Source organism: Stegodyphus dumicola, chromosome X1, assembly GCF_044657685.1.
Source record: "Stegodyphus dumicola isolate Sdum_Otavi_A_Nest chromosome X1, ASM4465768v1".
NCBI lineage: Eukaryota > Metazoa > Arthropoda > Arachnida > Araneae > Eresidae > Stegodyphus > Stegodyphus dumicola.
The window spans coordinates 54034085-54051012 of NC_140780.1; the positions used below are offsets into that span (position 1 = coordinate 54034085).

Sequence of the window (16928 nt, forward strand, 5' to 3'; positions counted from 1 at the left end):
CTAACTCCCAATGCAGTGCTTTCAAAATTTGTGCTTTAATTACATATATATTATTATTATAAATGTTTAATAAATTTTAGCACTTCCTGATAAGAAACAACATCAAATAATAATAATTAAACATCAAATGCATTGGGTAAAAAAGATTGCACTGGTCAAGAAATTGTACTTGCCAATTGTACTTATATATACATATGTAAAGAAAATTTAAATCTATGTTACGAGATATGCAGCTATCAATATATTAAGCTACTTCGCAAATACCTTGCAAAATGTAGGTTTGTGATTTAGCAAACTTTAAGAAGATATCTTTGTTTAATAAAGAATTTTTAGAAAGAATTAACATTAACATGATAGTGACACAATTTAACATGAGATTGTTTCGTTAAGGGACATTCCATTATATAATGATCTGGCGATAACATACACTTTGATCAGAATTAGTAGATATGCATTTACCTTTCAATGCTGCAAAGGGACCATGGCTTAGTACAGTATATGTTCATAACTGCGGTATCGAAATCTTGCTATTTAGATCAAGTAACGGTAGATAATTACACCCCACGTCTGCTCTGTTCACAAATATTTTATTTTACTATTTTTATTGAAATTGTCAAAAGAAGATAATTTCAAAATAGAGTGTATTACAGCTAATTTGAGTATATTCTAAACAGCATCTTTTAACTGCTTTTTTTTTTTTTTGAAAATGAATTGCCATCTCATTACGTACATCCAAAAGCCAATATCCAAAATCGATGAGCTTATATCCAAAACATTTTGACATGAATCTGTTTGCTATTTTCCAAAAAATACCGAATCTTGTGAATTAATGTTGATATTTTTAAACAATTTAAAATTGCAAGAAGTACTGAGATATTATAGTATAGATATATAAATGAATAATATTTTTGTTTGCACTATATTCAACTCTTCTACTTAGAACATACATAGGTAACTCCGAAATTTTTGGGACAAGGCCAGACAATATGCGCTAACAACAATTATTTGTCAAATAGGTAAATTTGCAATCTTTTATATCGTCAGAGGATAATTTGTGGCAATAATTGCAATCTATCTACCGTAGATTCACTTTTGAAAGAAAGGAAAAGGGAAATGATGCCAGAGCGCTATGATTATCTATGATTTTAGTCTGGTCATATACAGAAAAATACCTTCAACATCTACAATAAGCCCACCGAAATGAATCTTCATTTCTTCCCACTGTATTCAGATAGTTTACAGAATTTCGTAAAAGTCGAAATTCTCCATTGGATGAAGAGTACACAGGAAACATTTGTATTGTAATATAATCATAGTACATCATAATAATGCATTTTCTAGTTCAGTAAGACTGAAAGTTGAATTTCTTGAATAAAAGCACATCAAAGAGACAGAACATCTACACTACTCTCCTGATCTTGCTATGTGTAATCTTCGCTTATTAATTAAGAATAAACCAAAATTTACCTGGCCGTCGTTTTAATTTCGGAGATGAGACTGATAAAGCTCTAAAAACGTATTTTTCATCGACTCCAAGAAATGGATAGCTTGAAAAATTCGTTCACAAAAATGTGCATTGATTTTGGGAAAAATTACCTTGAACACACCTAAGATTTGACAGATTTAACTTTTAGTTATATTCAGTTATTACTTACCATTAATTTATAAGGTATTTCTCCCACCTTCTTGGCGTGCCTTCGTGGTGTAGTGGTCTGCATATTATGCTGGGCGCGTATTCCAGAGGTCCGTGGTTCGATTCCCGGCGAAGGCGTTGCATATTTTTTATCTTTCCATCTTCCAAAAAACACCTAATGTCTCTACAGTGGCGCCCGAACTAAAAGGGTTTTTGGATGATGATTCTCCTCACCCAGGATTTGGCAATTGGATCCCCTAAAAACCCAGTCGCCCTTTAAAAGGGGGAGTGTATAAGGTGTTTCTCCCTGCTTCTTGACATGACTTCGTGGCGTAGTGGTCTGTATACCGGGCGCGCGCGTGTTCCAGAGGTCCGTGGTTCGATTCTCTTCGAAGGCATTGCATATTTTTCATCTTTCCTGCTTCCAAAAAATACTTAATGTCTCTACAAGTTATATCTAAAAAATTTTAAAGTGGCCTCCTTGTTAATATGTCCTTTTCGTTGATACTGAAATGAACCAGCATCTAATGAAACGAATACGCAAACCGCTTTATCGTTAATTCGAATGCCATCTGACTAGATCCTTGACGTTCTATTAAGATATGATAAATACTAAGATTATATTTCTATATTACCTTTATTGATGATATATGATGGATGAATGTTTTCTAGTGGCATTTAATGTTATCTAGTGGGTTCAAAAGTGCCTCGCTATAATTTATTTGCTTTTTGAGTTGTATTATCCTGAGTATTGTTTCATATTGTACTAAGATACACAAATAGAAGACATACTGAAAGTGCAGTGGCTATTGTGTTAGAAGAAATACTGTAAGTCTTAGCAATGTTTGTAGTAAATGGGCACTGAATGCTCAATTCAAAATTAGGCAACACTGCAGCCTAATTTTAGCACAGATTTTGAAAGCTCTCCATCGATTTCGTGGACAATGAGACACAACTCCCTCTCCTTCAGGAGCAAAACGCTTAGAAGAAGTATTCTACTTTGCATAGGAAATGTCAAAATAACTGCTGAATGCTGCATAAGTAATAATATTGTCTAGCGCAGTGCTGTATAATTTCTTCTGCATACAGGGATTCAAACTATACCCTGATATATTTCATTATTATCTGCAATAATTTTAATTCTCGTTTTATATTTTGTATACACATCCATCTAATTTTCCATACTATAATAAACGTAAATATTTTACTTCTTTCTTCAATATTCACATCTCTTTCCAATGCATTTGAGTATAAGGTAACGCTTCATTTTCCCATAAGGTACAGTGATTATTAGAGTGGAATATTTAACATTTTGAGATGACTAATTTGTATTTGGATGGGAGTACAGTAAGACCCCGCTTAACGCTGTTTCGTTTAGCGCTGTTTCAGTTTAGCGCTCTTTTATTTCAACCCGGGGATTCTCCGAAATTGTGCGCAGCGCTAGGTTTCCAAATAACATATCCGAAACAGTGTAGTTGTGTTTCTTGCTTGGTGGACGCATTTTTATCATTTGAAACATTTGTTGACATTATTGTAAGTTTAAATTTATATAATACTATAACGATTAATATAGTGACAAATAGTATGATCTTTAGTTTTTATCATGGGTGATAATAAAAAACAAGAAAAGAAAGCAACCAGAAAAAGCATTTCACTGGAAACTCAAATGCAAGTGATTAGAAGATTAGATTCTGGTGAACGTCAATCTCAAATTAGCGCTGCATTGATTTTGGCAACTTCAACAATAAGGACAATTCTTAAGAATAAAGAAAAAATACTGTCATCGGCAACTGCAACTACGTCAAGCTCTGCAACTAGAATTACCCGTTCTAGAAATAACATTATAGAGGAAATGGAAAAACGACTGTCTATATGGATTGACGACGAAATTGAACGCAATATGCCATTAAGCCAATCTATCATAATGCCTTCTTAACAAAAAGGCAGAAAATTGGAAACCCAGAATAGACTGAATGATCTGACTGAGAATTTTATTTGTTTTTAAAAGTATATGCGTTTACATTGTTTTTATTTTTGTAAGAAATAAATGTTTGATTTTATTTTTATTAAAAAAACATTATTAAATTTAATGCCTAACCATTTTTTATCCGTCTTCCCCTAACCCCATTATTTACATGTTAAGATAGCCTCGCTTAGCGCTGTTTCGCATTACGCTCTACTTCGATGGAACGTATCCCCCGCGTTAAGCGGGGTCTTACTGTATATCGGATTACTAAAAGTGTTGAAATGATTTCTAACTTCTCTCTAATGTTATTAACAATAAATGCTGTATCATCTGCAGAGACCATAACAATACAACTGTTTAGACAATGATAAATATTTTAATAAAAGTGATATTCCATGTTTCCGGACCAGCACAAGATCCTTGAAGACAATATTTTGTTTGGTTCCTTTTTATTATCCTATTATTATGCTGGATAGGTAATTTATTATAACTTAAAAAAAATTAAGGAACAATGTGCTTCTTTAAGCTATTTCACTAACGCTGGCAACCATAGCTTTAGATTGCGATCATTTAAAAATATTTTCTATTCATATTATATTTAATTCTAGTGATGATACGTTTTTCACATATTTGACACAAAACAGAAAGAGATCAATCAGATTTTTACAAATATTGAGCGTGTTTAGGTTCTTTATACTTTCTTAAAAATATAATCTGGACTATTTTGAAAATTTTGGGAAATATTTTACAAAGCGTTTATAGAAATATTTAAAGAAAAATGCATGATGTGTCTTAAATGTTATTTTAACTATATTATAACTTCAACCATCTGAATCTGGGATAGTCGTTTTAGCAAAATGACTAAATACCTGTTTAACTTCGTCTCTCATCGTCAACGTCTTAAGATCGTTGTTAAGATTTTACGGAAAAGTATCAGAGCGTCTTTTTTTCCCATTTTCTTTGATATGTCTCCAACAGGAATATCATCTGAAAACTGTAATCTAAAACTAATATATTACATGTACAATTTTTTTTCTGTGCACAGTTTAAGAAATATTTAGATGTAGTTCAGAAGAACTTGTAGAAACATTAGGTATTTTTTTTTCGAAGCTGGCAAGATGAAAAATTAGCAACCTCCTTCGCCGGGAATCGAACCACAGACCTCTGGAATACTGATCCAGCATGCTGAACCGCTACATCACGAAGGCCCGCTAGGAATGCGGGAGAAATACCTTATATACTCGCCCTTTTAAAGGGCGACTGGGGTTTTTAGGGGGCCCAATCGCCAAATCCTGTGTGTGGAGAATCCTCATCCAAAATCCTTTTAGTTCGGGCGTCATTGTAGAGATTTTAGGTATTTTTTGGAAGCAAGAATGATGAAAAATGAGCAATCGCCTTCGCCGGGAATCGAACCACGGACCTCTGGAATACCGGCCCAGCATGCAGAACCACTTCACCACGAAGGCACGCTAGGAAAGCGGGAGAAATACCTTATATACTCGCCCTTTTAAAGGGCGACTGGGGTTTTTAGGGGGCCCAATCGCCAAATCCTGTGTGTGGAGAATCCTCATCCAAAATCCTTTTAGTTCGGGCGTCATTGTAGAGATTTTAGGTATTTTTTGGAAGCAAGAATGATGAAAAATGAGCAATCGCCTTCGCCCAGAATCGAACCGCGGTCCTCTGGAATACCGGCCCAGTGTGCAGAGCCACTACACCAGGAAGGCACGCTAGGAAGGCGGGAGAAATACCTTATAAACTGAGTAATTTTCTCCATGGATACTGGTGGTAGTTGAGAATAAGGTGAGGTGTTATAGTAAATATGAGCAAAATAAATTCCTTGTATAGCTATTGTGCAAATGTTTAAAAATCTTTTTACTTTATAAGGTATTTTCTCCCTCCTTACAGTGTGCCTTCGTAGAGTAAATTGGATAGCACATCTGAGTAGCAGTCGGGAGGTCTGGTGTTTGAAGCCTGCTGGCGGAGTTTCACATTTTTCAAGTTTCGTGCTTTATTTATATATATATATATATAAAACTAATGATTCTATAACGTTATATTTCTTTACTCCCTATCCTTTCTTCCACCCTGTTAACACAACTTTTAAACACAGTTAACTCGTAAGTCATAGATTAGGTCATAGTTTCGCCGAGAAGCTTTTTCTAAAAAGGGTTGCACAAGTTTTGGAAGCACTGGTCTAAAATATATACTTTTCAAAAATTAAGTACTGTTTCCAAATGCATAAACAGAAATCTTACGTATATTTGGAAGCATAATCCTAGCATTACTAATCTAGGATTTTCAATAAAATATTTTAAAAGTGAATCTCCGAGAAACATCTTTTTTCTAACTTTGAAGTTTTTCTAACTTTGAAGTTTATAGTCTCAGATATATTAAGACAGAAGTTCTAACTTTTCTTAAGATTCTCAAAATCCATCTGAAGATGGATTTCAAAGAAAAAAAAGCTTGCATTAAAATGGAAGAAAAAATATCTTAAGGAAACTAGCAAGTTTCCCACTATGTACTAAAACTTGGATTGTGTTAGATGAGTCCATAGAATTAAACGAAACAGGTCAGAGAGACTACATAAAATCATTTTGTTGAATTGTTTTCTTGAAAAAATATCAAAACGGTACGTTGTACGAAGTAAAAGTAATAACATTAATCAGTTACTATGCCATGTATAATATTTTATTGCTTTATTTCTCCTTTGTTACTAACAGTTTTGGGTGAAATTATGATAAAGTTGAATATTTTAAAATTAACCTTTGTGTTGGAATTAACTTAAAAGAATTCCTTCGATAATTTAAACGCAACTTTTATATGCATTCAGTCTTTCATCTTCTTGCCTTGTATAAATGACGGTTGATAATTTACAGAGTGGTCCACAGATCAGTATGATTTAAAAAACTGCATCAGAATTAAGGGTTTCGATATTAAAGACTACGGTTTCCAGAAAACTTGTAGAGACATTGGGTACTTTTCGAAAGCAGGAGAGATGAAAAGTGAGCAACGCCTTCGCCGAAAATCGAACCATGGACCTCTGGAATACGCGCCCAGCCTGCAGACCACCACACTACGAAGACATGCTAAGAAGGCGGGAGAAATACCTTATAACTTTAAACGGAAAAGCCAACCATTTATCGTAAATATCGGTAGTCAGGTTTGAAAAGGGATTTTTTTTAAAGTTTACATGATAAACATATACCTAATTAAAGTTGGCAACTATATTTCAATTAATGATGAAAGGAAAGTAATTTGCGTTACATTTGTAAAATTATTATTCAGATTCAGAGCATGAAATCATCAGTGTACCAATAGCGTTTATTGTAAACCTGATATTAAACAAAATAAATAGATTAGCAGCACTAATACAAAAAATTAGCATCAATTTTTTATATTTATTATAAATATATGTTTGATACATTACATGCATTTTTTTACTTAAAAAATTGCAGAAAGTAAAAAAAAATTGCAATTAAAGTTTGCAAGGTCACCTGAAAATTAAATTGAGAGTATTCGTCAGAAGAATTGCGTAATTCTTCAATAGAGGCATTAGTAAACAGTAGTATACTTTAAAAGGTATATTAGTAATCAGTAACAGTATTCGTAAAATTTTATATGATTCTTCAATGAATGGGTAGTTTTCAGTTTATCCGTTTTGCATTATTAGATTGTGATCGATAAGAACCCATCTCAAAATGCTTAATATCAAGATTTTTGTACATCTCCTCAAAACGTTATCACATGAACTGTGGACGTTTATCTGTAGTTACTTTTAGTAGGGCCCCATATCTTAAGATAAAAGTATTTAAAAACGACTCAGATAAAAAATTATTTTCACTGATACTGAGCGTAAGGGCATCATTTACATCCACCTGAAAATTGATCTGCGAATATGTGATTTTTTTGTGAAAAATAAAAAATCATCTAATAATAGATATTTGCTCTGCTTCAAATGGCTGGAATAGGGATCCACGCGAAATTTTAGAAATCCTTTATGTTGTCGTGTCCATATGGCATGAAAGAACGGTTGCCAGAGCCTAACCGCAATTTGGAGGGAGAGCACCCCGGGAGGGTGTGTTTTTGGGGTGTCCCACCCCTCTCCTCTTTCACCAAACCCCCGAGAGGACTTTCGGCTCGCTGCATATTTAGAGTGCCCCCATCCCGCACGGACACTATACATTTACAAACATCCATGACTTCTCCAGGATTCGAACCTTGGCCCTTCGGTACCGTAGCTTATGTTTAAATGAAATACAGGAAAATTGTGTGTAATTTAATATTCCGTACAAAGAAGTCTTGTGGCGTACGCATCAGATTTTTTTCTCTTGCTAACGTAATGTAAAGTTACCATTATAATTAATTTTATTAACCAAAGCAGCGCTGTTTTTACAGCTAATATATTTCTCCTGAAGTTTATTACAGTTTCATTGATTGATATTTATAGCTGATACTGGGATCTGTAACTAGTGTCCTTTATGCGTTTCATTATCTGTAAGCATGAGCAGCTTTGTTTATTAAAACAACCATGTAAACATATCCGATATACTTCAATACCTTTATTGATATAGCACATGAAAAGTAAAATTTATATCTTTGATCGAGATAAAAACATTAAATTTAAAACGCAATCTCTGTTCATACTTAGTATATTTGACCAATTAAATAACTCCTTTATTCCGTATGGGTTCACATATATTGCAACACACAACAAATGTAAGAATAGAACTCAAATGTGAAATTAAAAAAGTGGAAAATCCTTCTGCTATCTGGAATAAATAGCAAGGAAAAAGCTAAACATAAAAACATTTCTGACAATTTTTATAAAATCCAAAAGTAAAGGTTAATCAAATGGCATAAACATTATTGTGATTGATTTAAATGGAAGATTATTACTTATTATTGGAAGATTACTGTTTATTATGGAAAACACAGAACGTTCTTAGTTTTGTTTTCAGTTTGAAGAAGGATAGAAATATCCTTCAGATGTAAAAGCTTCAAAACAACAGATGAGTCATAATGGTATCTGTGATTCTTGTGTACCACTAAATTAGAATATATATGGTAAGATATAAAAAAGCAATATATTCAGTTTTCATACAGCTACAAATTATAGGTGCGTTTACCTTTCATGACAGAAATTATAATTTAGTTTGACTCACTTTTTTCCAATATTACATGGTCCGCTTGAGTGATCGTCTTGATCTTAGAACTGTCTTGATGTTTGATTTTGATTATTTACGGCAAACTCGTAATCCTAGCTATCTACATATCTATATTCTAGTACGTTTATTTAACTCGTAAAGATAAAGCGAGATAGAGTAGGTAAATTAGAACTTAAAATTATGTAATTAATTAATTTAGTAAAATTAAGAAAATGGAGCACGTATGTATTAAACAAGAAACTGTTTTGATAATTTTGTTGCATTCCATTTTTCGGCTGCAGAAAGACTGGCTGCAAAATTTGAATGAAATCAAACAATCATTGAAAACATTTCATTAGATGAAAAGTGATGTCTGTATGGTGAAGGAAATAAAAAAATAAAACACATACAAAAAAAACACACCACTTATGGGTAAAAATTGCAATCCGAAATTAAAACAAATAAAACCTAATTTGTTTGTAGATTGGCGTGAAGCATATGTTAGTATTTGAGTCGTCAACTAAAGTAGAGAGGCCTTAAGGATGTGAAAAGCCTCAGATTTTAGTTCACCAACTGAGGAAGGTTTTTTTTTTTATCTGGCAGAAGCAAAACAGATTTTTTAGAAATATATGCAAATGTATTAAAATTAATTAAGTATATTTGATTGAAATAATTTCTTAAAAGCTCACCTTACAATGTATTGCGTTTTTCTGCAATGTTGATAGTCACTTTTTAACTTTTAGTTTAAAACATGCGTATACTTTCTTTGTGACAGCGAAAGCTGCTGGTTTTTGTTCAATCAATTTTAGGAGAAAGGGACTTTTCTGTGACTCAAAATCTAAAATTCAAAACTTTTCACATGACTGTATTATCACAGATGATTTTGAAAAGAAGTAACATGTTGTTTGATAGGCATAAGCTTAAAAAAAGAAGAAGATGCATTCGTAAATACTGTAAATATTAAATTTTGTTTTTGATAAAAAACGTGTATATCTGCCGTCATTTGCAACTGAAATTTCCCTGTTAAGTGCATATCAAATTGTTTCCAGCTTCGTTTTATGCCAGTATGCTACAATAGATAGCTAATTAGTTCACCAGAAATAAAGTCACGAAAATAAGTATTCACTTACAAAATCTTTTTCATGCATTATTATGGTTGAATAAATTTTATCTTTGTATTGTACAACTTGCATCATATAACAAAAACAAAAATATATTTTCGTGTATAAACATTAGCAAGATTACTCATTACCGTAGAAGAAGTATTGAATTACGAGAATTTTATAAATTTTTGTTATTTTTTTATTTCCCAGATAGTATAAATGCAGTTGCTTATTATTTTTATAATTTCGAGGAACTTAGCTTCATTACAGAGACGCAGTAGCCAACTTCAGAGGTTTATTATTTCTACTTTTCCAAAGAATTTCACTTCCTGGAAGAACTGAAACTTTATCTTTGGATTTGGTTGGTTTGAAAGCATCATTACGGAACCCGGAAGAAATGGACTTTTGAAACAAAAGAATTTTATTAAATTATATCTGCTGTTTGCAGTATTTCAAAATATTTCATTTTTCACAATGCTATCAGATTCAGAACTATTGCGTTCAAGTTTCTGGCAAAACAAAGTTTGATGGCCTATAGGAAAAATAATTAATAGTAAAATATTATTTTCCTATTAATTATAGTCGTATAGGAAAATAAGAAACGCGAAGCAACGATTCCACACTTAACCAGCCTAGCGTCCCGTATAAGGAACTGGAAAACGGAACGATTTATTTGAATTTTTAAATGCTAGTAGATGGTGCGTGCTAAATGGTAACGGTTTTCGCATCGGTAAGTCATGTGGGATTTGACCTTCATGTATGAGCATCAGTTTATGTTCTGTGCATCTGTTTTTTATAGATTTAGTGGAGTAAACAAACTGGAATCACAGCACTTTAAGTTAAAGTGTTACCGGCGTGTTTGTTTATTTCGGTAGAAATTTCGTTTTTTGTTGTCTTCGTTTTTATTCTTTTGCGTTGTTAGTTATTAGAATGTGAGGAAATGCATCCAGCTCAATGTTTTCTATTTCCCCCTTTTTTGTTTGGTTACAAGGATGTGAGAAAACGCATCTAGCTGACTATAGCGAGTGTAACGTCGCCGAACTTCCGTGATGGAAAAACTCATACCAGTTGCCCCTTTTTATATTAATTTTAAAACTTAGCACAGACTTTCTTGCTTAGTTAAAAAGTAACTTTACAGCATTATTACAGAAGGGAAAAGATATCAGCTTTCCCGATGCGTGATGCATCTTACTTGCTCGGCATATGCTCGGCGAAAAATTCCGCCATTGTCCTGTGTGTCGATTCTCGTTTTGAATTATTCCACACACAGCAGAATTATTAAATCAGAATTTAATTATTAACAGATAATTATTGCTTAATTTCCTTTTATATTTCGTATTTGTAATTTTGTTTTCATGTGTATAGTATTTGTTCTCATGCTTATAGTTATAATTTCAGTATTTCGCATGCTTCATTTCTATTCATGTGATATTCTTTATATTAATACATATTAATAATTAGTATATTAAGCGCGTAACTTCAGAAATTCAGGTCATTATATTAAAATGCTCATTTTATATGATTTTTTTTGTAAAAGTAGGCTTAACTGCTGAAAATGCATGGGCTGGTGGCCGACGTTCCGTTTCAGGGGGTTCGGACCCGTGGCTGGACCGTTCTTCGCGCGCTGATTCTCGAGGGGTTAAAGAGCGAAGAGTTATTGTAGCATCACATTATATATACATCACAGTCACGTGACGTTTTATAAACGCTTTCCATTTCAGGGTTTCGGTCCCGTGGCTGCGCTGGTCCTCAAGAAGTCCTCAAGGGAGGGCCACTACAAATGTGTACCGTTAGTACGCGAATTCCAGCAAATCTCCAACTTACGACAATAATGTGACCATTAGGCGCTGGTAACATATAAATGATTTGTAAACACACTATAAATAATTTATTTTTTTATCTCTATACAAAGACGTTTGTATTTTATGTTAATATAATTTATTTTACTCATTTTTTCCTAGTGTCTCATAAGATTTGAATAAAATTTCTAATTTTGTATTATTTACACTTATATATTTCAGAAAAAGTTTTGGAGAGAAACCATACCGGTAAATTACCTGGAAACTGGTTTAAATTAGCAATTCTGCCGAATTAACGATACTTGGTAGAAAATGTCTATAAATTTACAGTCCTTACTTGCGAATGGTTGCATCAGGAACCATAAAAAATACGATGTAATAAAAAACGTAATGGGTTCCAGAGTCATGTATTACAAATTTACCCACTAATAATTGTTTAGAGAAATGAATCCATGTTTTGAGATATTCGGATAAGAATTTAAGGAAGTAAAAAATTTATAAAATTTTAATAAATAATATCTCACGAAATCTTCCTGTGTGTCAGCGTAATTAAGTTTTTCTACTAGTTCCAGCTGTCCCATATCAGAAAAACATACTTCGACAATGCATGCAGATTGCAAATGCGAAAGCAATTAGATTTTACTGAAATTTTGTAAGTGAATTATTTACAATTCCAAAATTTTCGTATTTTTTATTGTTATCAAATGGCACTGTTGAGAGAGCAGTAGAATATAAAGCATTTTATTTCCCTAAACTGTTATATCCTCTATGAGCACGCATGGATATTCTTCGATTTTATAAACTGATCCCTTCTATAATTTTCCCAGCTAAGCTGCAAAGCACTTAGACTAAATTAATGAACAAAACGCCGCTTAGAAGACTTAAAATTTATGGAAACAGAACACGTTCGTGAAAGTAAACAAATAGTATAGGGAATCACGCATAAATTCAATAAATACCTAGATAAATAAATAAATAAATAAGTAGATTAACAAATCTCAATGCAAAAAATAAAAATTAAAAATCATATTCCTTTTTTCACAAAAAAATTTTAAAAAAAAATGCCACTTTTAAATTAAATGAACTGTTAGCTAATATTCAAACTTATGATATACACTTGTCTTTTCATATAGCTTCAGTAATTGTAATATTTGCTTTAAGAATGGTTTAAAAAGCATATTAAATTTGTGCATTTTTCTTCTACAGGCCTCGTTGATAGCTCAGGTGTTACGCTGTCTTATACTCCTTCCTTGCGGGAATACGACGCGGGGGTAATGGAACTTGGATTAGAATATACTGACAAAATGGCCATTCCTCCACATCAACCGGACTTCGCATTAACCGGATATTGCGTGGCGGAATGCACTCGCGCTGTAAGTATAAATTCATTTCTTATTACAAGCGAATCCTCTTGTAGGCTTTATTTCTGTTATATATTTTTTACATTTCAAATAAATCTGAATTCGGTGCGAAAATTTTCTATTAATTTGTAAATAATTCATTAAGGAACTGTAGTTGCGATATTTTAATGCTGTTTTGGTGTCCGTGAAATTGTTTGCATCTATCTTAAATGTAATAAAATAATAATAATGCATATCTGGAATGAAATACCCCTATAATGCGGTAAAAATACTGGGTTGATATGATTTGCAGGAGCAAGTATTATTTAGGCGGTAGATAACTAGTTAGGGCATGGTACGTGATAACTATCTGTATTGATAACTAGAGTGCTACGGAATATTTTCGGAAATCTGAAGCGTAGATAAAAATGAAACAGAGGGGCTATTAAAGGGGCTATTAATTCAACCAATATTTTTGATTTTTATCAAGCTCTGAAAAGAATTGCTTGCAAATTTTAAAATAGTAAATATAAAGGTAAAATTACGAGACGTAATGAAATGTGTCTATATACAAGAATGAAATGTGTCTGTAAACAAAATCTGTTATTAATTACCTGCAGTGCGAAACTATAATATATTCAAGAAAATAAGCGGAAAGCTTGATTCTAATAATAAGTGCGAAGAGAAATCATAGAGAAATTCCCTTTTTCCACTTCGAGTTTATCTGACAATTTATTAAATGTAACTAACACTAGTCCTACGAATTATTTGAATTGAATGTTCTCTATTTTTCTCTTGAGACTGAAAATAAATTTGAGCGTAAATTTAAACCATGTGTAAATAGCATTAGTATTCGTAACATAAGTGAATCTTAATAGAATGAGTCGCTGATTTTACCAGTATCAGTACTAACTGTGCCATAATTCATCTTTTATCTAGCACTAGGTGAATTAGTAATTGGTGAACATAATTTATTTACTGATTATACTTGGAAATATAAGTTGCAATGCGATACACACCAGTAAAGAAAACTGAGTTATAACACTAGGATATATAAATTTCTCAAACTTTATCTGGAAAACTTTCCATTTCAGTATTTCAGACCTTAAATCTGATGAATTAAAAATTTTTATTGTGTGTATTCCATTATTTACATGCTGTGCAATATATAACGAAATATTTGATGCGCAAATAGTATAGCCAATTTGTAATTCTAACTTCTATTTATAACTACTTTTTTCTTTTAAATCTGCAACAAAGCATGCTTTTTATAAAAACTCAGGATACCCCCTCCCTGTATGTGTATGTTTCTTCTTTTACATAAATTTGAATTTAGGTACGTTATTTGAAACAAGCATGATGTTACAGGCAAATTCAAAAGTTTTCATAACTAATTAATTAAAGCTAAGGTTATTATTTGCGGTGGTCCATTAACTGAGTTATTTCAAATTCTATTAAGACGGAAACATAATCTTTGCATTTTTCTTTGGTGATAACTCTGAACACTGGAAAGTTTGGATCATTATTCATAAAAATATGGCAGACTCGTGCTCGTAGAAAGTTTTTCATAAATTCTGCAGGAAATCAGATTTCCTATTATAATTTTATAGTAATAAATCAGTTACTCGACTTGTCTCTTTCACAAGACAACAGCCTCACATGATTCTCCAAAGACTTAAAATGAGCATTATAATTGTTGAGGTTATGATATTGAAGGTTCTTTTTTCTTTGATGCAAAAGAAAGAAACAAAAAGTTTGCACCTATTATACGAATTATGTTTAAGTGTGGGCAATAATATAGCATTTGCGAAATAATAAATCTGAAGTTATTGGGTAGTGATAGTTGTAATGGAAATATGCTGGTTGGAGTGTATTGAAATAAATCAACCTTTATTCAAACGGTATTTCTCTCAGTAATGTAAAATTTTTAAAATATTTAAAAGGAAGTTAAGTCACTAGTTCTTCAGAATTAAACACCTATAAGAATTCACGTAGGTACACACTTTTATGAGACATATTTTTCATTAATGTTTTTAAACATTTTTCATACTAGGAAATTAATCCCATAGAGCTAAAAACCTTTAATGATTATACAAAACATTTCCATGACAAAGCACTAAATTTCAATTTATCTCTCAGCAACTTTTCGGAAATACCAACACCTCTTATTGATTCAGTCAAGTAACCAAAATTTACTCGATGTCAGTCTTTTAATGAATATTATTGGTGTAGATATGGCATGAACTATAACGGCAGCGGATAAATTTCTAACACCATTTGCAACAAGTCTCATCTAGTGTTACATAACGTAGTGAATGTGAGGTAATTTGTATTTTTGAAACTTACGAAAATCAAACATAAGTAATACCTTAATAATTTCAAACAGTTGATCAGAAAATTTACTTTGATTTTCAATACTTCCTGCCAGAAAACGTAATAAATGCTGATTACCATAAAATCATATCCGAAAGAAAATGGTCAAAGTTTTGAATTATTAAAATGCAGTATTAGCAAATAATATAACAAATTATTATTTCTCATATCTGTGAACAATTTAAAACTATTGAAAGAAGGTGTAGTGTTCCTTACTCTTATTCTGCTACATTAAATATCGAGGAACCTAGTGAACTGTTAAGCGAATTATCGCTTAGTTCAAAGAACAGAAATCGTAAACTCAAGAAGGGTTAACTATCCTTTATTTCACTCAAAATAAGATGAACAGTCGGCCCCTTTCCTTAGGCTTACAACAGAGCCTCCACTTGGGCTTAAACTCAAAAATAAGAAATAAGAACTAACTATAACTAACTAAGAAATTTCGTCGAAGCTAACACAGTTCTAACGTAGTTGGCCCTTAGTTTGAAACTAGCTGGCGAACTATCAAAAGGCATGTAAGATACGGCCGAGCGCAACATCAGTTGAAGAGACTTAGCCCAAAGGCAAACGGGCGCTACTCAGGATTTCTCTCTCTCACGAAGTAAGTTGAACTTTCCTTTTACTATCTCTTATTCATTTGCATTCAACGCTATTCTAAAAACGTATTCTGGTAGGGAGTTGTAAGTTGAAACGCGGAGCGACAGGAAAGGTTAACAAAACTAAAATAACTGTTATAAAATTAAAACATACCTTACAAAGATTAGAAATATTTGAAAAATTGAAACTGCAAGTAAAGTGCACTAATTTTTTTACAGAAGGAAAGCTCTTAGAAAATCGGTAGGGTAATAAAAACTCGGTTTTTAATTATGGAAAGAAAAGAAACAATGTATATTTAATTCATATTTCCTTCATATGAAAAACACAATAAAAATTTAACTTTGGGGTTCATAACAGTAATTTTGTAGGAGGTTTCTAAAGAGAAATACGAAGTTTTGCCTATGCTGAAATAGTAGACGTTAATAATGTGTTAGAAGCTGAAATATTAAGTTCAAAATTTCTGAAAATTTCAGTTTTTCAAATTGAATTTTTCTCAGTGTTTTTAACTAGGCGTCTCTATATTTTCAAGAAAATTATGATAGTAAAATCAAAGTATGTAATTGTAACGCTTACAATTATATTATTTTATTATAATAAAATAATAATAATAAATAATTGCAATGCTTACAACCTGCCTTCAGAATACGAACATCAGTGTGTTAGTTTGAAGGATGGATGTATATTATGGAAACGCTTATATAAAAAGAGAATATTTTTATAGATTACAATACGTTAAACCATAAAATTAGAAAACGTTTTGATTAATTAAATTACATTTCATTAAAACTAAATTTATTTAATTTATTTTAGTTTAAATATTAAAAAGAAATGATGATGTTTTTGCAAACAATTGAATTTGAATCTATTCTGTTACTTAAAAAATTAGTCTGGTTTCAAGAGATTCCATTTTAACAAATGGGCACTTCTCTCCCAAATTCAGGGCTGGGTATCCCTCAGCCCCATATTTTTATTA

The 16928-nt window shown here is 32.0% G+C and overlaps 1 protein-coding gene across 1 annotated transcript in view; it reads left to right on the plus strand.

Moving 5' to 3' along the window:
• The window catches only part of Tbh (Tyramine beta hydroxylase), a 179272-nt gene that overhangs the window by 116795 nt on the left and 45549 nt on the right, over window positions 1–16928 (plus strand). Inside the window, exon 7 of the mRNA XM_035351496.2 lies at window positions 12852–13018. Within this exon, the coding sequence (XP_035207387.1) occupies window positions 12852–13018 (167 nt within the window). The remainder of the gene's footprint in view (window positions 1–12851; window positions 13019–16928) is intronic.